Source organism: Microcaecilia unicolor, chromosome 3 (genome assembly GCF_901765095.1).
Source record: "Microcaecilia unicolor chromosome 3, aMicUni1.1, whole genome shotgun sequence".
NCBI classification, from domain to species: Eukaryota; Metazoa; Chordata; class Amphibia; order Gymnophiona; family Siphonopidae; genus Microcaecilia; species Microcaecilia unicolor.
The window spans coordinates 26733754-26759468 of NC_044033.1; the positions used below are offsets into that span (position 1 = coordinate 26733754).

Genomic DNA, 25715 nt, shown 5'->3' on the forward strand with positions numbered 1-25715 from the left:
AAGTACATAAGTAATGCCACACTGGGAAAAGACCAAGGGTCCATCGAGCCCAGCATCCTGTCCACGACAGCGGCCAATCCAGGCCAAGGGCACCTGGCAAGCTTCCCAAACGAACAAACATTCTATACATGTTAGTCCCGGAATTGTGGATTTTTCCCAAGTCCATTTAGTAGCGGTTTATGGACTTGTCCTTTAGGAAACCGTCCAACCCCTTTTTAAACTCTGCCAAGCTAACCGCCTTCACCACGTTCTCCGGCAACGAATTCCAGAGTTTAATTACGCGTTGGGTGAAGAAAAATTTCTCTGATTTGCTTTAAATTTACTACACTGTAGTTTCATCGCATGCCCCCTAGTCCTAGTATTTTTGGAAAGCCTGAACAGACGCTTCATATCCACCTGTTCCACTCCACTCATTATTTGATATACCTCTATCATGTCTCCCCTCAGCCGTCTCTTCTCCAAGCTGAAAAGCTCTAGCCTCCTTAGTCTTTCTTCATAGGGAAGTTGTCTCATCCCCGCTATCATTTTAGTTGCCCTTCGCTGCACCTTTTCCAATTCCACTATATCTTTCTTGAGATGCGGCGACCAGAATTGAACACAATACTCAAGGTGCGTTCGCACCATGGAGCGATATAACAGCATTATAACATCCTCACACCTGTTTTCCATACCTTTCCTAATAATGCCCAACATTCTTGGAGTTCTATATGTGTTTCACCTAAGCAATAGCGCTTATTGGGGAGGCTCTATCCGTCTGCCTATCTGTCCATCTGTATGTATAGACAAAAAGCCACAGGCAGAAACACACATACACATAAAAACACAAAAGAGAGGCATACACAAAGAGATAACACACACAAAGAAGGAAAGGGACATACATGAACACACACATACATGCACACATAGGGCCAGATTCTATATATGGTGCTTAAAAAAATCCACGCAGAAAACATTTCTACCTAAGTGTATTCTATATGAAGCGCCTAGATTTAGACGTGGTATATAGAATATGCTTACTAGATATCCTAGCGCCTAAAACTATGAGCATCCATTTACGCCAATGAAAATGTGGCGTAAATCCCAGCGCGTAGATTTAGGCACAGAGGACCATATTCTATAGCAATGCGCGTAAACGCCCACAAAACACCCACTTCCACACCCCTTTTAGCCTGAGCACATTAAAATTTAGGCGCAGTGCATTACAGAACATGTAGGGAGTTGTGCACATAAATTCTAATTATTGCCAATTAGTGCTCATTATTGCTTGTTAAGTCCCATTAACAATGCTGATTGCTTTTTGCCAATGAAGTTATGCGCATTGTTATAGAATACGTTTGGAATTCAGCACTGAACGCTAGGCACCCTATATAGAATCCGGGGGGTAATTCTGTAAAGAGGGCACCAATGTCTGGGCACCAAGAATGCATGTAAATGACCAGAATGCCAACATATATGTGCGTATCTGTGCACATACATGTGTATACCTCAATGCTAGAACTATGTGTTTGTGATAACGTGAGCGAGGGCGGGCCTGGAGCCAGGACAACTGGAGCCACACAGCGGGTGCAGGTAAAAGAAAACATTTTTTATTGTATCAGGTAGGCGTCCTGTTCCAATCACAGGCAGGGGAGGGAAAATGAACACAAAAATGTTCTTAGATGTGTAACCCGGGTCTCACTGACCAGCTCAGTTCTGACCGACCCAGGACACAAAAGGAGAATGACTCCTTCCATCTACAACCCACTCTGCACACACAGTTCAGTCTTTTTCACTTGAGCATGGGCGCAGGCCAGGGCCAGATAAAGATCCAGAAGGCCGTAGGATGTTAAGCTGGGCTTTATCCTAAGTGTCCTTAATAGACCAGGAGCAGGCTCTTCTCTCTCTCTCTCTCTCTCAAGGAATACTTGCCACACCAAGGAAGGAGTTATCTTTTATGCAAACTTTACTGAACTCTGCAAAAGGCAGTAAACCCAAACACTATATATCCTTACAGATAGCATTTGGTTTAAGAGGTTTTCTATCCATCTAAGACCATTTGCTACAGTCTTATCCATGAAGGTAGCTCTTCCCTCATTATTCAATACCAATTTCTTATAGCAAATCCCCAAAATATGTACATATCTACAGCTCCTCCAGTTCATCACCCATCCCTTTGGGCTGTATAATCCAAGGATGTGCTGGTAGCATTGGTTGTCACCAGCAAACTCCTCGAGGATCAGACCTCCTTGTTTGTCTTCTCCTCAAGAGTTGCGCTTCACTGAGCTGCACCCTCTGGCCTTGAACAGGCTCTTCTCTGTTCCTGTTTGTGAGCTGGGCTAACCCTTGCCCACCCAGAGCGCTCCTGTCAGACTGTTACTGCCTTTGACAATAACTCTTCCCTTAACTTTCAACCTTAGGTTATCTGGCCTTTCCAGGATAGCCCCTCTTCTCCAAGGGTCCTGGCAAGGCGAAGGCAACCAAAGACCTCGTGCTCTACCCATCTATAACATTTATTAACTCAAATTCCTCCCACGCTGACACTCAACAACATGAAACTGTTTTCTCTGCAACTTATCCCAGGAACCCACCCCTTGGGCTGGATCCTTTACCTCCCACAACTCCAGAGTCCTCCCCTGAGAGACCCTGAAGCATTCTCTCAGATGATATCGCAATCCCCATTATAATGGGAGATTACAGATGTAACAAGGCTCTCCAGTGGCCTGGTCCTGCAGGGCCATGGCATACTGTCTCTCAGCACAGCAGTGTACTTTACTTGTCTATGACCTGGCTCCCCAGAGTTACCAATATATCTCTAGCAGTTACTTTAGTAAAAATCCAAAGTTGCAAGGTTCCAAGTTTAACTTGGCCTACCTGACTGTACCAGTTCACACATAAGTGGTGGATGAAAATGCAGTTGGGTGTTGCTGATTCTCTCTGGGCCTCCTTAACCTAGCTGTGTACTGATCCAGGAGTGGCCTAGTGGTTAGGGTGGTGGACTTTGGTCCTGAGGAACTGAGCTCAATTCCCGGCACAGGCAGTTCCTTGTGACTCTGGGCAAGTCACTTAACCCGCCATTGCCCCATGTAAGCCGCATTGAGCATGCCATGAGTGGGAAAGCGCGGGGTACAAATGTAACAAAAAAAAAAATCTTTATACTTCCCAGACCATGCCCTCCTGGCTCCACCCCTCCTGTCACATCCCCTGTGGGTGGGACTATGCGTTTTAAGGTGGTTCTAATTTTGTGAGGGGCATCCTTAAGGGGAAATGGCTGTGTCCTATAGACTCCCTCACAGTGCTATTTTACAAAATGGCATCTAAATGTGATGGCATGTAGTTTGAAGGTGGACATCAAGGAGGTTTAATGAAGACAGGAGATGGCATGATGTCAAAAGGTTGAAGTCCCCCCTCCCTCCCCCACGGAGCTGCCATATTGGTGACACCAAAACAAATTATATGCTGCCGCATGTTTGTTGATAGCATTTTTATTTAATCTCAATTATAAAAACATGACGGCTTGTGCAGCATACGGATATAAACAGAGGAACCCTCAGAATAGAATAACCTTTCATCAGTTAGAGTAGTAATTACTTCTAAATCGTAATCAGTGTGTTATTTTGAGGGGCTGGTTATAGGGACACCCTAGCACGCATTGCATTGGTACCGAGATGTTTTCACCTAGTAAAGGGACACCAAAACAGAGATCATGTTATGAGAATCATGTACTTATAGTTTTCATTTTAAACTACAAAAGATTTCTTTTAAACCTTAATTAGGTTGAAACCTGGGAACATTTAAAATATTTTTTTCCTGTGCCTAGATTAAGAAAGAAAGATGGTTCGTGGGCACATACTTCTTTTGTTTTATGGATTGCAGTGCTATATTATAAAAATGCACTTGATATTTTTTATTACTACTATTTAAAAGAGAGGTATTGAATAATGAGGGAAGAGCTACCTTCATGCAGAAGTCCAGAGTCAGTCCATGTGCCAGTTCTGTATATATTTGTTTCTACTTAAAATCTGTTTGGATGTAAATACAAGCAGCACACTATTAGCTGCCAAATTCATACAAAGTTAATTATTTTCAGTAGAAAATAAATCTGTTGGCTAACTTTGATGGTTTTAATTCATTTATCCAGACCTTACATCCACATGGTATTGCTTTTAAAACCCAAATCAAAACCTAAGGGTGGTTGAACAATTAGGTATAAACGGAGTTGTTTCTGACTTTGGGCCTCTTTTACTAAACCGAGCAATTCCCAGTTTGGCAAATGTGCCGCAGCCCATTCATTTTGCATGGGGCTGAGTCATATTTGCCACAAGGGAATTGATAGCATGCTTTCCTCCACAAGTGTAACAGGACTGATTCTACAGCAGTTTGAACGTTGTTATCCTCTATGAATGCTTTCCTGTGACTGAAACTTTTCTTATGGTCTGTATCCTAATGGCTTGATTTTCTGCGTCTTCCATTTGGACGTTTTTTGTTTGAAAATGGACTGAAAAACAAAATGACCAAATAACAAAACGTTTTTCAAAACAGTATTTTCGAAAGGAAAAGATAGATCTTTTTTTGTTGTTGTTCTTTCCTGTTCAGAATTTGGACGTTTTGTGTAAAACGTCCAAATTCAGATTTAGACGACATATCGAAAATGACCCTCAATGTCAACACAATACAGAGTAAAACATTTTAATAGACAGCATATGTGTAAGTGAAGATGGAACATACAGGTAGAGATAAGATAGACTAAGGTGACTAATTTAAAGAAGTTGCACATAAAGTCAAAAAGGTGCTTGAATATTATCTCAGCTAGGGTAGGAGTAGATAAGCAAGTTCTGCTACAGTATATGTACACCACCGGAACGCCACAGAGGCCAACTACTACTACTACTACTACTACTATTTAACATTTCTAGAGCGCTACAAAGTGTACGCAGCGCTGTACAAACACAGAAGAAAGACAGTCTCTGCTCAAAAGAGCTTACAATCTAATAGACAAAAAGTAAAGCATTTAAATTTAAAATATTTAAGCAGTCAAGCACAAGAGAACAGTCACAGAAGGACTGAAGATGTTGAAGGGTGGTCAGTGTGATTAGGTGTAACTCTGGTTGGAGTAGTGGGAGAAGGTGATAGAAGAATAGAAATGGGTGAGGTAAAGTAATGAGTGGGTTGATAGGGAGGTTATATAAGACATGTCACTCTAGGGGTGGGTGGGTAGAGGGGTAAGTCTAAAGCAGGAGAAGGTATTCTCTGCAGCCTATCTGTGAGATGGAAAATGCTCTCTGAAGCTGCTGCTATAAGTTGTTAGTTTTCTCTCCCTGAAAGAGATCCAAGCCACACCCACGAAGTTCAAACTGTCAGTGGGGAGGGTGAGGGGAGGAAATGGCAGTGCTTGATGAAAAAGAGAGCTCAGTTTGATAGGAGATATACTATAGGATGTCATTCTGAGGCCAGGCTAAGTCTAAAGCAGGAGAAGGTATTCTCTGCAGCCTATCTGTGAGATGGAAAATGCTCTCTGAAGCTGCTGCTATAAGTTGTTAGTTTTCTCTCCTACCGCAGGAAGAAAGTGAGTTGGGTGCAGGGCATGGCAAAGCCATGACACTTCTTTCCTAGGAATGTCCTAGTTTTCTTATTATTGTGATCTGCATTGAACTGAGATGTATTTGCAGACAATAAGTAAATTTATGGAGTGTGTATTTTAGTATTCTGATGGGCTGAAAACTGTCAGTAACTGAATTGCATCCGTGTACTGAAATGGTGTAAAGAGTGGTGATATGAAAATATTGAAAAAGAGTAGCAAGAACCCTGTGGTACTCCACAACAGATAAGGTATCCCTTAGATTGAATATTCTTCCAGTGACCCAAGTACTTTCTATCTATAAGATAAGAGGGAAACCATTGCAGTGTAATTCCTGAAACATCAATGTCTTTCAATCCTTGCAATGGTAAAGAGTGGTCAACTAAGTCAAAAGCAGGAAAGGTTTAATAAAATGAGATCATGTTACCTTGGTCCAGATGAATGCATATCTCGCATGTTGTAATCCTATATAATAATTCTCACCTCCAACGTTCTGTGATTGGGACCGTGGCTCCCTGGAGGTGGTGGTCTGCTAGGCAGATATGCACTGACGTCACTGACGTCAGGTCAGCTGATTCCAAGGCAAGGGGAGGAGTAGGAAAATACTCCTCCCCCGCCTCAGAATCATCTGTCACCCCCCGTGCTACGGCCCCCTCGACCCCCCCCCCTCCCCGCTGCCATTGTGGACTACCTGTGCTGACGGGGGACCCAAACCTCCAACAGCCGGTGCTGTTGTGCCCTTTGCGTTGTTCATCTTCTCTGCAAGTTTCTCTGCGTGCGTCTGATGTCACACGCACGCAACGTCAGACGCACGCAGAGGAACTTCCAGAGAAGATGAACAACGCGAAGGGCACAACAGCACTTCGGCTGTCGGGGGTTTGGGTCCCCCGTCAGCACAGGTAGTCCAGAACGGCGGCGCCGCGGGGGGGGGGGGGGTCGAGGGGGCCGTAGCGCGGGGGGAGGGGGGAGAAATTGCCTGCCTAGGGCCCGTTTCCTTGCCTTCAGAAACTGGCCTTTTTTACTAGTACCTAATAATGCAGTCTCTGTGTTATGATGACAGCAGAAACCTGTTTGATGTGGAGGTAGTATATTTATCTGAGGCACAAAATTTGTCAGTTGTTCATCTACAAAGGTTTCTGCTAGTTTAGAAACCAAAGGTAAATTAGCTATTGGATGGTACCAGGATAGCTGTGATGTACTGATCTTTGAATCCTTTAATCTAGGACATACATGGGCAACTTTCCAAAAATCTGGAACTTTGCCTAGAGATGGACTGGATAACAGAATAAGGTAAATGGTGTTCACATCAAGGAAAGGGGGAGGGTTTATCAGTATAGTAAAGATTAGTAGGAAACTTTGTCTTTGTGCAGACTGTACTAAGCAATACTACATGGTGGATTGTCCTGATGGAGTAAATAAGATAGAGCATGATCCAAGACAGCTAAAATACTTAAGGCCCAATATTTATAAGCACTTATCTCTGTAGCCAGCAACTACTATAGGGAAAAGTGCTGTTATGTGTGAATTTTCAGTGGTACTATACAGATAGTGTCGCTAAAATGTCTTACAGACCACCCCGGTACTATCCGGATAGTATAAGGGCTAGGCATGGACCTTACACCCAATTCTCTGAAGAGGTGGCGATATTCAGATGCTATTTGTACAGCTATGTGATTTAATTTAGGATTGCAAACAGGCATCGTTGATAAGACGTTAAAAACTTCTGCTCAGTGTGCTGCGGCGGCTAAGAAAGCGCACAGAATGTTGAGTATTATTAGGAAAGGGATGGAAAACAAACACGAGGACGTTACAATGTCGTTGTATCGCTCCATGGTGCAACAGCACCTAGAATACTGTGTCCAATTCTGGTCGCCGCATCTCAAAAAAGATATAAAGGAATTAGAGAAGGTGCAGAGAAGGGCGACAAAAATGACAAAGGGAATGGAACGACTTCCCTATGAGGAAAGGCTGAGAAGGTTAGGGCTCTTCAGCTTGGAGAAAAGGCGGCTGAGGGGTGATATGATAGAAGTCTACAAGATAATGAGCAGAGTACAGCGGACAGATGTGAAGCGTTTGTTTACACTTTCAAACAACAACAAAACCAGGGGACACAAGATGAAGCTAGAATATGGTAGATTTAAAACAAATAGGAGAAAGTTTTTCTTTACTCAGCGTGTAATTGGACTCTGGAGCTCGTTGCCGGAGAACGTAGTGACAGCAGCTGGCCTTACGGAATTTAAAGGGGGTTTGGACACATCCCAGGATGCTGGGCTTGATGGACCCTTGGTCTTTTCCCGGTACGGCGGTGCTTATGTACTTATGGCTATCAGGAAATTAAGGTAAAACAAGAGCTCAAATGAGATCAATGCCAAGTTATTGGGAAATATTAGAGGGGGCCTTAAAATCCTTATTTACTGCTATATTCTAGGTTTCTAAGCAGTAGTCACAAAACAGGGAATGGCACTAAGTTACCCAAGCAATAACAAAGCTCTTTTTTATTATATTCCCATGCAGGGAAATTTTCAGACAAATTTGGCCTGAAGATAAGTTTTGGTTAAAACGGGTTGCTGCTTTAAATTATTTTTGGACTTACTTTCCAGACATATGCTCTGTCTATCCCACGGCAGTTAATAAACAATAGACGCTTGTTTATATAAAGGACCTCATATGCCCATCCAGATTACTGGCAATGTATATGTGTGTATGTGCTTGTGTTTTCCTAAGAAACCACAAATATATATACAGAAACGAAGCGCACTATTGTCATCAGAATCAGTTTCTGAACATAAGTAAAATTCAATTCCCTTAACTTCAAATCCTTGCTCAAAGCCCACCACTTCAATGTCGCCTTCGGCACCTAACCACCATACCTCTATTCAGGAAATCTAGACTGCCCCCACTTGACATTTCGTCCTTTAGATTGTAAGCTCCTTTGAGCAGGGACTGTCCCTTCTTTGTTAAACTGTACAGCGCTGCGTAACCCTAGTAGCGCTCTAGAAATGTTAAGTAGTAGTAGTAGTAGTAGTGGAGGAGTAGCAGCCTAGTGGTTAGTGCAGTGGAACATGGAATGTTGCTACTATTTGACATTCTACATGGAATGTTGCTATTCCACTAGCAACATTCCATATTTAGATTGTAAGCTCCTTTGAGCAGGGACTGTCCCTTCTTTGTTAAACTGTACAGCGCTGCGTAACCCTAGTAGCGCTCTAGAAATGTTAAGTAGTAGTAGTAGTAGTAGTGGAGGAGTAGCAGCCTAGTGGTTAGTGAAGTGGAACATGGAATGTTGCTATTACTTGAGATTCTACATGGAATGTTGCTACTATTTGACATTCTACATGGAATGTTGCTATTCCACTAGCAACATTCCATATTTAGATTGTAAGCTCCTTTGAGCAGGGACTGTCCCTTCTTTGTTAAACTGTACAGCGCTGCGTAACCCTAGTAGCGCTCTAGAAATGTTAAGTAGTAGTAGTAGTAGTAGTGGAGGAGTAGCAGCCTAGTGGTTAGTGAAGTGGAACATGGAATGTTGCTATTACTTGAGATTCTACATGGAATGTTGCTACTATTTGACATTCTACATGGAATGTTGCTATTCCACTAGCAACATTCCATATTTAGATTGTAAGCTCCTTTGAGCAGGGACTGTCCCTTCTTTGTTAAACTGTACAGCGCTGCGTAACCCTAGTAGCGCTCTAGAAATGTTAAGTAGTAGTAGTAGTAGTAGTGGAGGAGTAGCAGCCTAGTGGTTAGTGAAGTGGAACATGGAATGTTGCTATTACTTGAGATTCTACATGGAATGTTGCTACTATTTGACATTCTACATGGAATGTTGCTATTCCACTAGCAACATTCCATATTTAGATTGTAAGCTCCTTTGAGCAGGGACTGTCCCTTCTTTGTTAAACTGTACAGCGCTGCGTAACCCTAGTAGCGCTCTAGAAATGTTAAGTAGTAGTAGTAGTAGTAGTGGAGGAGTAGCAGCCTAGTGGTTAGTGAAGTGGAACATGGAATGTTGCTATTACTTGAGATTCTACATGGAATGTTGCTACTATTGACATTCTACATGGAATGTTGCTATTCCACTAGCAACATTCCATATTTAGATTGTAAGCTCCTTTGAGCAGGGACTGTCCCTTCTTTGTTAAACTGTACAGCGCTGCGTAACCCTAGTAGCGCTCTAGAAATGTTAAGTAGTAGTAGTAGTAGTAGTGGAGGAGTAGCAGCCTAGTGGTTAGTGAAGTGGAACATGGAATGTTGCTATTACTTGAGATTCTACATGGAATGTTGCTACTATTTGACATTCTACATGGAATGTTGCTATTCCACTAGCAACATTCCATATTTAGATTGTAAGCTCCTTTGAGCAGGGACTGTCCCTTCTTTGTTAAACTGTACAGCGCTGCGTAACCCTAGTAGCGCTCTAGAAATGTTAAGTAGTAGTAGTAGTAGTAGTGGAGGGGTAGCAGCCTAGTGGTTAGTGAAGTGGAACATGGAATGTTGCTATTACTTGAGATTCTACATGGAATGTTGCTACTATTTGACATTCTACATGGAATGTTGCTATTCCACTAGCAACATTCCATATTTAGATTGTAAGCTCCTTTGAGCAGGGACTGTCCCTTCTTTGTTAAACTGTACAGCGCTGCGTAACCCTAGTAGCGCTCTAGAAATGTTAAGTAGTAGTAGTAGTAGTTAACTGTTGGAAAAGTTAATGTCATTTTGTAATGAGCTCACTCAGTACAAGATGCTGGTTGATCAGGAACACAGATGCGGTGCTAATCAGGACTTCTGCAGCTGCCAGTCTGAGTTCTGGTTGTAGCTCATCTCCGCAACAACCAGCTATTAGTAAAACCCACTGTTTCAATTCAGAGTCCAGTGACTGCAAATCCTGAAAACACAAAATATATATGAGTTACCCACTATATAATTCAGGGTCAGCATTCTACATAAGATTAAAAACAGATCAACCAAACTGGCCATTATTTTACTGGAAAAGAAACAGTCTACTCATCAACTGAATGGTAATAAAGCATTAAATGAATAACCCGGATCCCACTAAAAAAAGATGCTTTACGTAATTGTGTGATATCACTGTTCCTTTGTATTAAATGCAGAACTTTCCTACAGTTCTATTTAGTTCTAAATGTATCTTGATTAGCACAGATGATATTGAAAGCACAGATACATGGCTAGGCACTGGAAGATATATAGATCCAAACTAAAAGTATAAACACAGGGATACTGGTTCCAAATCTTCTCAGCAAAACTTATAAATACAGAACCCAGTTTTCTAAAGTAAGTCAAAATTTATCTAATATGAGGAGGAAATCGCCTCAAGAACAAGCCCTTCCCAGATACTTTTACATGGGATAAAGGCTACATTTCATCATCATGGGCGTTTCAATCGAAACCAACTCCTCTTATTTTAAAGAAAGATTTTTTCTAAAAAGTTTTTTTGAAAGTAATTTTTCTAAATATTCAAAAAAGCCACTGTGCCAAAAAATACTGTGAATAACAGTCCAACTTAACTTTGGCAAACTACAGGTTTTTCTCCTTTCCCAACCTTTCCCAACCGTGGTTTGACTGTGGTCAAACCACGGTTGGGAAAGGAGAAAAACCTGTAGTTTGCCAAAGTTAAGTTGGACTGTTATTCACAGTATTTTTTGGCACAGTGGCTTTTTTGAATATTTAGAAAAATTACTTTCAAAAAAACTTTTTAGAAAAAATCTTTCTTTAAAATAAGAGGAGTTGGTTTCGATTGAAACGCCCATGATGATGAAATGTAGCCTTTATCCCATGTAAAAGTATCTGGGAAGGGCTTGTTCTTGAGGCGATTTCCTCCTCATATTAGATAAATTTTGACTTACTTTAGAAAACTGGGTTCTGTATTTATAAGTTTTGCTAGGCACTGGAAGAGCCATTCAAGCCTATGTGGCAGTGATGAAATGCAACAGTATAAAACAATTATTTGGGTTGGTACTAAGCAGGGGCGTAGCCAAAGTTCGGCGGGAGGGGGGTCCAGAGCCCAGGTGAGGGGGCACATTTTAGCCCCCCCCCCCCCCCCCGGTGCCGCTGACCAACCCAGCATTGCCGACCCCCGTAGCCGCCACCACCACCACCAACTCTGCCCCCCCCCTGCCGACGACCCTCTTGACCCCCCTCCTGCCGCCATCCCTCCCCCGCCGCTGCCGCCTACCTTTGCTGGCCAGGGACCCCAATCCTCACCAGCCGAGGTCCTCTTGTTTCCTGTGCAAGGTTTCGTTCTGTTTCTGATGTCCTGTTCTGTTTCTGATGCCCTGTATGTTGTACGTGCAGGACGTCAGAAACAGAACAAAACCTTGCGCAGGAAACAAGAGGACCCACGGTGACGGCGGGGGAGGGGGGTCGAGAGGGTCATCGGCAGGGTGGCCCAGGCCACCGTGGCCCCACGCAGCTACGCCCCTGGTACTAAGAACGAATGGTAGCAGGCCTCAACTTGACTAGCTACGAGATGGAATTATGAATATAAATTGTATTACAATGCCTCTTGACTAGTCGAATATGAGGCTAGGAGTTGCATCCAGCACATCTCGTTTCACAGAACAAGTTGCAGATGCAGCATAATAGAACATTCTATAGGAAAATCAGATGCTTGTGATTCAACACTGCAAATGTCTGCTCTTGACTGAATGATCAGAGCTCTGACAATACTGAAAAGAAAACAATTCTTTTATCCATTTCCTCCACCACACAAACATATTACTCCCTCATGTAATTCCCGGTACCAGGTGGTGAAATAGCTCTGTTGATGGTCCTGGGATTTATCTGCTCGACAATCCCATTACTGATTCATACTGTCTGCCTTTGTCGGCGTTCATATGGCCATATTTACCACTGAATTATTTTGCAAGAAATACTGAAACACGGGCAAGTTATGTTTATTAAAACTCTCATATACCGCCCAAAGCAGTAACAAATAGCATATATAAAAAAAAAAGAAAATAAAAACATTTAACAAACACACTCTGACTCCTCCTTATTCCTAATCTCACCTTTTTCCCACTGTTTACAACTGGCCACACCATCTACTTCCCTTCCTTTCTTTCAGTCTATCTCAGGGAACATGCGATTATCCATCTCTATCCTAATTTCCCTTGTAGACTCATTCCACAAGGTAGGGTCGTAACAGAAAACATTCTGTTCCTAAACTTTATATGATAGTACTTACAGCATATAATCAGATGTTGATCACAAATTCCTGGCTTGATTATACATAGTAAACATAGTAGATGACTGCAGAAAAAGACCTGCATGGTCCATCCAGTCTGCCCAAGAAGATAAATTCATATGTGCTACTTTTTTATTTGTACTGTCCTCTTCAGTGCATAGACCGTATAAGTCTGGCCAGCCCTATCCCCGCCTCCCAACCACCAGCTCTGGCACAGACCGTATAAGTCTGCCCAGCACTAGTCCCGCCTCCCAACCACCAGCCTCGGCACAGACCGTATAAGTCTGCCCAGCACTAGTCCCGCCTCCCAACCACCAGCCCCGGCACAGACCGTATAAGTCTGTCCAGCACTATCCTCGACTCCCAACTACCAGTCCCGCCTCCCACCACCAGCTCTGGCACAGACCGTATAAGTCTGCCCAGCACTATCCCCGCCGCCCAACCACCAGCCCCGGCACAGACCGTATAAGTCTGCCCAGCACTAGTCCCGCCTCCCAACCACCAGCCCTGGCACAGACCGTATAAGTCTGCCCAGCACTAGTCCCGCCTCCCAACCACCAGCCCCGGCACAGACCGTATAAGTCTGCCCAGCACTATCCTCGACTCCCAACTACCAGTCCCGCCTCCCACCACCAGCTCTGGCACAGACCGTATAAGTCTGCCCAGCACTATCCCCGCCGCCCAACCATCAGCCCCAGCACAGACCGTATAAGTCTGCCCAGCACTAGTCCCGCCTCCCAACCACCAGCCCCGGCACAGACCGTATAAGTCTGCCCAGCACTAGCCCCGCCTCCCAACCACCAGCTCTTTCCAATTTCACCAACAAATACTTTGGTTTCCCATCTATTGCCATCGTAAACAAATATGATATCCTTAAATGCAGTGATCTTAAGCGAGAATTTATGCAACTAGGATTTTCAATAATCAGCATCAATTGTTAGCAAACTAGTTACTTAAAAAAAATACATGACCTTAATTAGTCTTACCTCTTGGCAACTCTGAACAAGATGGACAACCAATCTGGAAGACAACTTAAGAGCTATACTTTGAATTTCCACACTGAAAAAAAGAAAGAGAAGACAAAATGAAAATGTTAACAAGCTTTGGTGCATCTATGTGCATCAGTAATACCTGTTAATCATTACTGGTAGTAAATATTAAAATCCCCTCTTGCTCTCTGAACATACTGTATACCATTACCTGCTGCTAGTCTGTTATGCAATCCAACCTGACCCTTATAAATTTTCAACAGTTGAATATGCCTTCAGAGGAGAAAAAACACAGTTTTTTTTATATTCAGTCTTCTGAATTTCATGTTTTATGAATGTACATGTTGAGAGTACTTGGAGTTTTATTAGACTCTTTTACTCTCCATGGAACATCAGGTTGATACTTATCAAAAATATCTCCTGGAAGTTAAGACAACTTGGTAAGATTCCATATCATTTTTAGCAGGATTGGTTTAGAATTTTAATTGAAGCATATATCTTAACACTGTAATAACCTACATATGGGCTACACTAATTAAACCATCACTAAATTACAAACTCTTCAAAACACCTCAGCTAGACTGATATGGTGTACTAAGAAGTTAGATAAGGCCACTCTATTATTACTAAAATTACACTGATTACCTGTAGAATATCATGCTGCATTTAAATTAAGCTGGCTGATCAGGTATTTCAAAGTTAATTTCCTTTTAAGTTTTTATTTATTTTTATTTTTGTTACATTTGTACCCCGCGCTTTCCCACTCATGGCAGGCTCAATGCGGCTTACATGGGGCAATGGAGGGTTAAGTGACTTGCCCAGAGTCACAAGGAGCTGCCTGTGCCTGAAGTGGGAATTGAACTCAGTTCCTCAGTTCCCCAGGACCAAAGTCCACCACCCTAACCACTAGGCCACTCCTCCACTGTTGCTACTATTTGAGATTCTACATGGAATGTTGCTACTATTGGAGATTCTACATGGAATGTTGCTATTCCACTAGCAACATTCCATGTAGAAGTCGGCCCTTGCAGATCACCAATGTGGCCGCGTAGGCTTCTGCGCGTCTGACGTCCTGCACGTACGTGCAGGACATCAGACGCACAGAAGCAGAAGCCTGCGCAGCCTTCTACATGGAATGTTGCTAGTGGAATAGCAACATTCCATGTAGAATGTCCAATAGTAGCAACATTCCATGTAGAATCTCCAATAGTATCTATTTTATTTTTGTTACATTTGTACCCTGCGCTTTCCCACTCATGGCAGGCTCAATGCGGCTTACATGGGGCAATGGAGGGTTAAGTGACTTGCCCAGAGTCACAAGGAGCTGCCTGTGCCTGAAGTGGGAATCGAACTCAGTTCCTCAGGACCAAAGTCCACCACCCTAACCACTAGGCCACTCCTCCATTTTCAAACTATGCTAAATATTTAAGACATGAAAAACATTGGACAGTACACTTCACCGACACTAAGGGATAAAATACAAAAGAACTTTTAGTCAAACTTTAGCCTATCAGGCGGCATTAACTTGGAATGTCTTACCTTTTGAAATCAGAACACAACATGATTACATGACCTTCGCAGAAAACAAAAACCATGAAGAAATTGTTTGGTATTTGAGCTGCATTATGCTTATTGGTAATTAACTATAGTTTTTGTAAATCCTAGAAATGTCTAGAGAACTCTTCAGTGATCCACGTCAGACCTAATTTGGCAAATTTCCGGAACATAAGTAAGGGTCAAATCTGGTCACCGCATCTCAAAAAAGATATAATGGAATTAGAAAAGGTACAGAGAAGGGTGACGAAAATGATAAAGGGGATGGGACGACTTCCCTATGAGGAAAGGCTGAAGCATCTAGGGCTCTTCAGCTTGGAGAAGAGACTTCTGAGTGGAGATATGATAGAAGTCTATAAAATAATGAGTGGAGTGGAAAAGGTAGATGTGAATTGGTTGTTTACTCTTTCCAAAAATACTAGGACTAGGGGGCATGCGATGAAACTACAGTGTAGTAAATTTAAAACAAATCGGAGAAAATATTTCTTCACCCAACGCGTAATTAAACTCTGGAATTCATTGCCAGAGAATGTGGTGAAGGCGGTTAGCTTGGCAGAGTTTAAAAAGGGGTTAGACGGTTTCCTACAGGACAAGTCTATAAACCGGTACTAAATGGACTTGGGAAAATCCACGGCTTATTTCTGAAATAAGCATCATAAAATGTATTGAGCTTTTCTGGGATCTTGCCAGGTATTTGTGACCTGGATTGGCCACTGTTGGAAACAGGATGCTGGGCTTGATGGACCCTTGGTCTGTCCCAGTGTGGCAATACTTATGTCATGGATTTGATATACCAGCTTCCTATGGTACAACCAAAGTGCTTTACATATTATATACAGGTACTTTCTCTGTTCCTAGTGGGCTCACAAGCTAAGTTTTTGTACATGTGAGGAGTTACGATGGGAATGGAACCCAGTTCCCCTGGTTCTCAGCCCACTGTACTAATCATTAGGTTGGGTTTTATCTGTGTTATATTTTATGCCATCTTGGTTACTGATCATGTGCTGAATGGATGTTGAAAGTCAAATTACACATTCAGCACATAGGGGTCGATGCATAAGTTTACGTTGGAGCCTAATGCAAAAACTTAGCTCCTCAAAGCAGTAACCAAATAGTGTGCAAACAGACCCTGCACACAAAGGACTAGATTCTATATATGAGGCCTAAAACATCGATGCCAAAACGAAATATGCCTAGACATATTCATAAAGTACACCTAAATTTAGGAGTTCTTTATAGAATAAGCCTACATTTTTGTAAAGTTTATAGAATATGCTGAGTGCCTATCCATGCCACAAAATGTATTCACGGTCAGTTACGCAGTACGGGTATATTCTAGAACCGTGCGCATAATCTTAGAAATGCTCACAACCCACCCATTCCATGCCCTTTTTCACCTATGTGATTTACGCGCATCACATTCTAGAATATGCTTAGACAGTTCTGCATGTAAATTCTAATTAATGCCAATTAGTGTCAATAATTGCTTGTTAATTGGCAATTATCAGTGCTGATTGGCTTGTTAAGTTGCACGCACAAATCCAGGTTTGCATGCACAACTTAAGTCACGCTATATAGAATCCTGGGGAAAATGTGTGTAACAGAAAGCTTGTCCCTGAGGGCAGAGGGCCAAAAGGTCTTGGCATCTCTTCTGGGCATTCCTCGATAAATCAGGAAAAATTCTAATCTTGGATCCCAAGAATTTATTTATGGCATTTCTATCCCACATTAGCCCAAGTGAAACTCAGGTCCAATGTGTTTTACAATATAAACATAAAGGAAAAGAAATAAGTTAAATTAAAGTTACATTTAAAGAATACATCATAAAAATAATATATAAGAAGTGATGGGGCAAATTCAGTGGGGCGTCAGGAAGAAGTGAAATATAAGGAACTAAATAATATTCAGCACTGAATTTTAACATTGCTGAAGATTGAGCTAAAAAAAAGTACATTTTCAATAAATTACGAAATAACCCATAATCACTAGTATATCTAATTTGTGTAGGAAGAGAATTCCAGATTTTGGTGCATTGATAAGAAAAGTTAGCATTGTGGATTGTTTTGTAAGATATAGCTCTGGAACTAGGAAAATGTGGAGGCGTGGCCTAGTGGTTAGGGTGGTGGACTTTGGTCCTGAGGAACTGAGTTGGATTCCCACTTCAGGCACAGGCAGCTCCTTGTGACTCTGGGCAAGTCACTTAACCCTCCATTGCCCCATGTAAGCCGCATTGAGCCTGCCATGAGTGGGAAAGCGCGGGGTACAAATGTAACAAAAATAAAATAGATACTATTGGACATTCTACATGGAATGTTGCTACTATTGGACATTCTACATGGAATGTTGCTATTCCACTAGCAACATTCCATGTAGAAGGCTGCGCAGGCTTCTATTTCTGTGAGTCTGACGTCCTGACTCACAGAAGCAGAAGCCTGTGCGGCCACATTGGTGATCTGCAAGGGCCGACTTCTACATGGAATGTTGCTAGTGGAATAGCAACATTCCATGTAGCATCTCCAATAGTATCTATTTTATTTTTGGAATAGTAGCAACAGTGGAGGAGTGGCCTAGTGGTTAGGGTGGTGGACTTTGGTTCTGGGGAACTGAGGAACTGAGTTCGATTCCCACTTCAGGCACAGGCAGCTCCTTGTGACTCTGGGCAAGTCACTTAACCCTCCATTGCCCCATGTAAGCCGCATTGAGCCTGTCATGAGTGGGAAAGCATGGGGTACAAATGTAACTAAATAAATAAAAATAAATAAATAAAATGAGATATTCTCTGGATGACACAGAAGCATTGTGTGGAGGTAAATCAATGAGTTCATTTATATAGGACAGTGACATACCAAATAAAACTTGATGGACCAATGCACATAGTTTGAATGAAATTCTGCTCTTTATAGGTAACCAGTGTAGATTATGAAGGAATGGGATAGCTTTAGCAAAGTGTGGTAATTTACAAATTAGACAGGAAGCTGTGTTTTGAACAGTTTGTAGTTTTTTTTTAAGAAGGCCACATTTAATTCCAGCATAGATGGAATTACAATAGTCAATTTTTGTTAAAACAAGAGATTGGGTTAAGGTACGGAAGACTGGTCTTTGTGAAAAATGATCGCAATCTCTTTAGTTTCCAAAGCATATGGAAGGAACTAGAGACAACACTCGAGACTTGACTTTCTAAGGATAAAAACGGATCAATTGTAAACCCTAAGATTTTCAGAATTCATATAACAAAACTATGATGTGTAGTATTCTGTAAGTTACATATGTAAGGGGGAGACCGACCATGTTGCCTCCATGTACATGCGCCTTTGCAAATATGCTATGTAAGTTACGCAGGTGTTTGCAGAATAGTGCTTCGGAGCCCCTCTGGCACTTTGGCAGGTATATGCACATATAGGCATGTAAGTGCTAGTATTCTAGGCATTTATGTATGTAGAGGAAGTGGTCTTCGACATAAAGCATATGGGGACAGACATCAAATCTCAATATATGTTTGTGCAGCACGGCGTATGCCTTGTAGCGCTATAGAAATGCTAAATAGTAGTAGTAGTAGTAGTAATATGTATATTTTGGCAGAAAGGCGGGAGAGGGGAGATATGATAGGGATGTTTAAATACCTTCGTGGCAAGGAAAGGAAGCTTGGGATTAAGGGGGAATAGGGTGAAGGTGAAAGGGGATATACTCAGAAGTAACTTGAGGAAATACTTCTTCAGGGAAAGAGTGTTGAATTCATGGAAAGGCCTCCCGATGGAAGTGGTGGAGACAAAAACAGTATCTGAATTCAAGAGAGCTTGGAACAAGTACATAGGATCTCTAAGGGAGTGATAGGGAAAGTAGATAGCACGGATGGGCAGACTGGATAGGCCATATGGTCTTTATCTGCCTACATTTTTCTATGTTTCTATAAACGTAAGTACCTAGATTATAGAACTGCCTTTAAAAGTAAATTATGCAAATGATCTGCAGAAACTTGAAAACTGTGTGTAAAAGTTTCTTTTTTAATTTGTGAAGCAGAATTTACCACTAAGCTACTGCAGGAGATGGGTGATTATGAATGACTATGATGAGTCCAAATTAGAGGAAAATGTGGTTTTGTCCTTTAACATTCCTGCAGCAGTATTATCGTGAGGGATCACACAGTAATTTCAACAACGTGAAAATGTCATGTGATTTTAAGATGTTCCCTGCAGTGCTGCAATGTACTGAGTCTAAGGGGGCAATTCTATATGGAGCTGCCTAGTCTTAAGTGGCAAGAACGCATGTAGCTGGTGGTATTCTAGTGTGCAAATGGCCTCTTACAGAAGACTGACTACCGAAAAGTATGGCCATGCTTAGACGGGGCATATTTTGCCATTGGGCATGCGTATGTGCAAAGTTTGGGTGGAGCACTTAGGTATCTGAATAAGTTATACGATTCCGAGATGTCTCCAATCTCATCTCTATTCCACTCCTCCGCCCCTCTTCCCTCCCCTTCTCGTGTGCCCTGTGGAATGCCCGCTCTGTCTGCAACAAACTTTCCTTCACCCATGATCTCTTCATCTCCCGTTCCCTTCAACTGCTCGCCCTAACTGAAACCTGGCTCAACCCCGACGACTCTGCCTCAGTAGTTATACAATAACATACGTCTAGGCACGGGCATTTATATCAGCTCTAGGGCTATTGTAAGTGGTCTTATCTAGAGATATTCATGCGTATTCTCTGCCTCTTCCACTAATATTTGGACAGTAGGCACCCTCTTAGGGGGTTATTTTACAACAATTTTCCCAGGTTGGTAGGCAAAGTAGATGCCTATTTTAAGCCTAATGGTTAGCATAGTGGGCTAAGAACAGGGGGAATTGGGTTCAATTCCCATTGAAGCTCCTTGTAACCTTGGGCAAGTCACCTAACTCTCCACTGTCCCAGGTACAAAACTTAGATTATAAGCCCATTAGGGACAGAGAAAGCTCCTGGATATAATATGTAAATGACTTTGATTATACCACAGAAAGGCAGTATATCAAGAATCAAATCAAATAAAATATACATTTAAGTCATCTTCTGTTTCCTAGGCCTAAAAGGCAAAACACTAGGTCCAACACAAGAGGAGATATTAATCATACAACAGCAGTCCAATATTATTGTATTTTCCCACAGGACCACCATATATGGTAAAAGGTCACCCGTTCTTGGCATCTCCAACACATATTGGAGACATTAGTGGGAAACATAGCTTTTAATTTCTCTGGAGTATAATACCACCAAGTAACTATCTTGTGCGTATTGTCTTTAATCAAAACACAAACAGAAGCTTTTTTCATCTCATGAAACACTTTTTTCCCATTCACTTTGTATTAAAGGTGTTTGCTATAACAAAAATTTTCATAGTTCATTCACATACCAGGCTAATAAAATTTGGAACTCAATACCAGAGCAAATATGAACCATCTCAAATTATGTATGGTTTCATAAAGCATTAACAAACTTTCTTTTTAGAAAGATATTTCAGTGATTAGCAGGCTCATTTTCGAAAGAGCACATCCATCTTTTGACATAAATCGGAAGATGGACGTCCATCTCCCAGAGACATCCAAATTGGTATAATCGAAACCCGATTTTGGACGTCTCCAAATGCAGTCCATCGCAAGGACGTCCAAATTTCAAGGGGGCGTGTCAGAGGCGCAGCGAAGGCGGGACTTGGGCATGCCTAACACTTGGAAGTCTTTGACCCATAATCGAAAAAAGCAAGGACGTCCATGACGGACATTTTCACCTGGATGTGTTTTTATTATGAATAAGGAACAAAAAGGTGCCCGAAATGGCCAGATGACCACCGGAGGGAATCGGGGATGACCTCCCGTTACTCCCTCAGTGGTCATTAACCCCCTCCCACCCTCAAAAAACATCTTTAAACATATTTCATGCCAGCGCATGAAGGTCCAAGGAGCAGTTTAAGTGGGTACTGCAGCGCACTTCAGACAGGCGGACCCAAGTTCATACCCCCCCCACCTGTTACATTTGTGGAGGAAACAGCGAGCTCTCCAAAACCCACCACAAACCTACTGTACCCACATATAGGTGCCTTCCTTCACCCGTAAGGGCTATGGTAGTGGTGTACAGTTTGGGGTAGTGGGTTTTGGGGGGGCTCAGCATACAAGGTAAGGGAGCTATGTTCCTGGGAGCATTTTATGAAGTCCACTGCAGTGCCCCCTAGGGTGCCCGGTTGGTGTCCTGGCATGTCAGGGGGATCAGTGCTCCTCCCACGTCCAAATGGCTTGCATTTCGACGTTTTTGACTTGGACGTCTTCAGTTTCAAAAATTGCGAAAGTCAAAGACATCCAAATCCAAGGACTTCCTTGGATTTGGACGTCTCTGACAATATTTTTGAAATGAATGATGGACGTCCATCTTATTTTGAAAATACGGTTTTCCCCACCCCAGATTTGGACGTTTTACAAAGACGTCCAAATCGCAACTTGGACGTTTCTTTCAAGAATGCCCCTCTAGGTAGCATAACGATCATTCTAATCTTGAATTCACAATGAAGATGCATGAGGTAAACTGTATGCTCTACCTTCATAGTAGGCCAATCTAACTCATGTATAGTCTTCAAGGGTATCCTATAAGCCTGCCTGGCTAGGTGTGTCTCGAGGACTAAGTTGAAAACTGCCCTAAATACTAAGCAATCTAATTCAGTAAACCAAGTATTTTGGCTTGTGTCTTAAGGCCACCTCTAATGAGCACTCTATCGTAGAGAGAGATGCTATCAGCTGGCTTCATTATTTCATGAGACGCTGATCTAGTTTCGCTGCACTGCATACATAGGCTGGTAGCCCAGACTTTCTAAGTCAATGCTAGCACTGGAGGTAAAATCAAGACTGGATCATACTGACAAATTTATACATTGCCAAACTCACTCCTATTTCACATCTAATAGCTTAACTAAGGAGTCCTTTCACAAAGGTGTGCTAACGCTAAAAATAAGTACACGCTAAACATTAGAGTCACCCATATATTTCTTTTGGTGTCTCTACTGTTCAGCATGCACTAATGATTAGCTCGCACTAAAACCGCTAGCACGCCTTTGTAAAAGGGCCCCTAAGCATGTCCTCTCTGCTACTATTTATTTCAAATGATTAAAAATGAAGGGGTCTTCTGGATCCACCCTGTTTGAATGTAATATCATTTTTCTGCTATGATGACTGCACTGCAATCAGGCCCATAAAGTCACTGCTTAATGTGTTATGAATTATATAGTGAATCGAACTGGAAAGGAGATCAGAGGAAGAATACTATATTGCAAATTTAAAATGGCCCTTTGAACGTTAATAGCAAACAGGGTAATTTATTATTTTAGGGGAATTAAAAGCCATGAATCATCTTTGGTAATCTAACAGCTACGGCCTGCTTATGTGTCCAGGGACGTTCTCATTTGCACTATAAAACACTAGTAACCGCACTAATGTAGAAGAAACTCTGTAAGTAGTGATACCTTTGAAACAATCTACAGAGCACTAAGGGGCCCTTTTACGCAGATGCATTTTTCAGCGGGCCTGCAAAAAAGGCCTTTTGGGGTTTTTTGCCGAAAATGGACACGTGGCAAAATAAAAATCAGCGCGCATCCATTTTGGGCCTGAGACCTTACTGCCACCCATTGACTAAGCGGTAAGGTTTCACGCATTAACCGGGCTCTAATTGTCAGTGTGCGTACACTGCCGATTGCCGCCCGGTTAGTGCCATGGGGTAGAAAATAGAAATTATTTTCTGCCGCTTGTTTTGGACGTGCATCAAAATTAGAATTACCACCCGGGGCTTGCGGTAGTTCTAATTTGACATGTGGGAAACAGGAACCCAAATTATAACTACGTCATGCAAGGTTCAGCGTTGGGAGTCACGGACTGAGAAAGGGATCTAGGTGACGTCGTTGATGATACGTTGAAAACTTCTGCTCAATGTGCTGCTGCAGCGGACTTCAAAAAAGGGTTGGACAGCTTCCTGGAGGAAAAAGCCATAGAATGTTATTGAATGGACGAGGTAATAATACAGTATTTCTAGGATGGGCGGAATAAATTGCTTGTTCTTTTGCCCGCTGTCGGTGACAGGGTGCTGGGCTCGATGGACCCTTGGTCTGTCCCAGCATGGCGATGCTTATGTACTTATGTTGTACACACATAGGCGCTACGTGTCTTAGAAAAAGGGCCCCTAGATGAGCTTTTGAAAGCACATCATATCTGAACACCTCTGAGGTCTTAAAAGCTCACGTAGCAGAATTCCTGTTGTTACTGGTCCCTTTGGAAGGTATCACAATCTACAAAGATTCTTAGATGCACAAAACGGGACATAACCTAGTGAGGAACTGGGCTAGTTTTCAAAAGCAGTGAATGTAACTAAGGTACAATAATAAGCCAGACATCCTGCTTGTAGAGGCCTTTATTAATCTGCAATCAGCAGGAGGGGAAAAATACTGCCAATAGCTCTTACTATAAAGAAGAATTCCATTTATATATGAAAGAATTAATACACTGCTCATCCAGACAAAGCCTTATCTAAATGGTTTATAATAAATTATTCACAATAAACCAAAAGACAACACAAAACCAAGACATCCCAATTCCCTTAGTAAAATCCACTAGCCGACATCCAACCACCACTCTAGGAATGAAAATTTATAGGGAACTGAAATGTTGGCAATACTATTTGTTATTTTTCTCTGTCTGAGTAAAGACTCGTTATGAATTGGAGTGCCTGAAAAGTTCTCTACCTTCTTTTGTTATTCTCCCTGAGACAACCCACAGACAAAAAAAAAAAGGGTTGAAACCATCAAAGCTTTGAGCATCTTCTAGTTATCTATAGCCCACCGTTCACATTCAAAAGGTCTTTTTTAGGCACGTTTCATCTAGCAATGGCACCTATTGGGAAGGGTACGTTCATCTGTCTATCCATCTGTACGCAAGCAGCAGAGAGGTCAGGATCTGCAAACCAAAGATGAAAAGGATCTGCATCCCCAAGTGACAGGCATGTTGTAGCAGTGGTGAAGGTGTGAGGTGGATGCTGCCAAGACCCCAAGCCCCGAGGCACAAGAAGACACACTGTGGCAACAGCAAAAACATGAGGAGTGGAGCCATTTGACCATGGTCAAGACGTCAGCAGTGTGTCAGCTGGGACCCAATTCCATGGCACAAGGAGTGGAGCTGGCCAGGCCATGGAAGAAGGTGAAAGGAAGTTAGGGTGATGAGGGACAGAATGTGAGTATAAGGTAGGAGAAGGAACTAAAGAAAGCGGAAAGAAGAGATAAATAGGGGAATGTGCATGAGGTATGGAGGAAGGAAGTGGGGGGGGGGAGTGCAAGGCAGAGGGAAAAGGGGAAAGAATAAGGGAGGGGAGAAGAGAACAAAGAAAGAGGGAGACAACACCCTCATAACCCCAAAGCACACACTCCCACACCTCAGTACACATCCCAACAAACCCCCATATAGCCCACTTCCCACCCTCATACCATCTACACACCAACCCACACAATCCCTGAATCTTCCATACATCTCTTACACATCTAAACAGCATATCATTTACACACACACATCTGATGCATCACCAGCCACAACAAACAGACCACAATGCACTTCTATAACCACTGCTACCCTAATGAGTGTCCTAACTTTATCTGGGCACTTGATTAGTGAGCTGAAAATCGCTGCTAACTAAGTATGTCCTGGCTCTGTCCTGACTCTGTCCCAGACTAGTCAGACTGTGCTGCAGTGGTCAGAGCAAAGTCTCAGGCCCCGATACACAAAGCGTACTGTACTAGGAACGTTTGCATTAGACTGGTTGTAGATGGCCTAAAGCAAACGTTATTAAATGAGTAATGTACAAAGGGGTTCCTTCATGGCTCTAATGCGTGCAGTTAGCAGTGGACCACCAGGGATTTCTGGTTTGGGAGGGGGTCGTGGGAGGGTGCCGGGGGGGTCCACTGGACCACCAGGGATTTTCTGGACATGTAGAGGAGGGGACTGAGGAGTCACTAGACCACCAAGTTTTTTGAGTTGCACAGGTCGAGAGGGAGATCCGGTGGACCACCCCGAGCCAAGCCCATGCAACTCAAAAACTCCCTGGTGGTCTACTAACAGCAACCTATGCACAAAGGGGGATCCGTGAATCTCATTTGCATCAGTCACTATTTGTGACTCGGTAATTTTTCAGCAGCACCTGTGTTTAACAGGTGCCTTTGTTTAGTGGTGCCTCAGTGGAACGGGCCAAGTACGTGTCACGTCCAGAACACACATTGAGTGACACTTACTGGGAAGGATCCTACCCAGTTAAATTCCACTGACCTTTCCTACTCAGTTAAATCATTTTCAATATCTACCCCGTACTAAATAAGTGCTTCATATGTGTACCTTTTAAGTACTTACAAACAGTTCTTAGTCTTTTCCAC

The 25715-nt window shown here is 42.6% G+C and overlaps 1 protein-coding gene across 1 annotated transcript in view; it reads right to left on the reverse strand.

Moving 5' to 3' along the window:
• The window catches only part of THADA (THADA armadillo repeat containing), a 649870-nt gene that overhangs the window by 80189 nt on the left and 543966 nt on the right, over positions 1 to 25715 (reverse strand). The window contains 2 exon segments of the mRNA XM_030195792.1: positions 10289 to 10442; positions 13748 to 13820. Of these exon segments, the coding sequence (XP_030051652.1) occupies positions 10289 to 10442; positions 13748 to 13820 (227 nt within the window).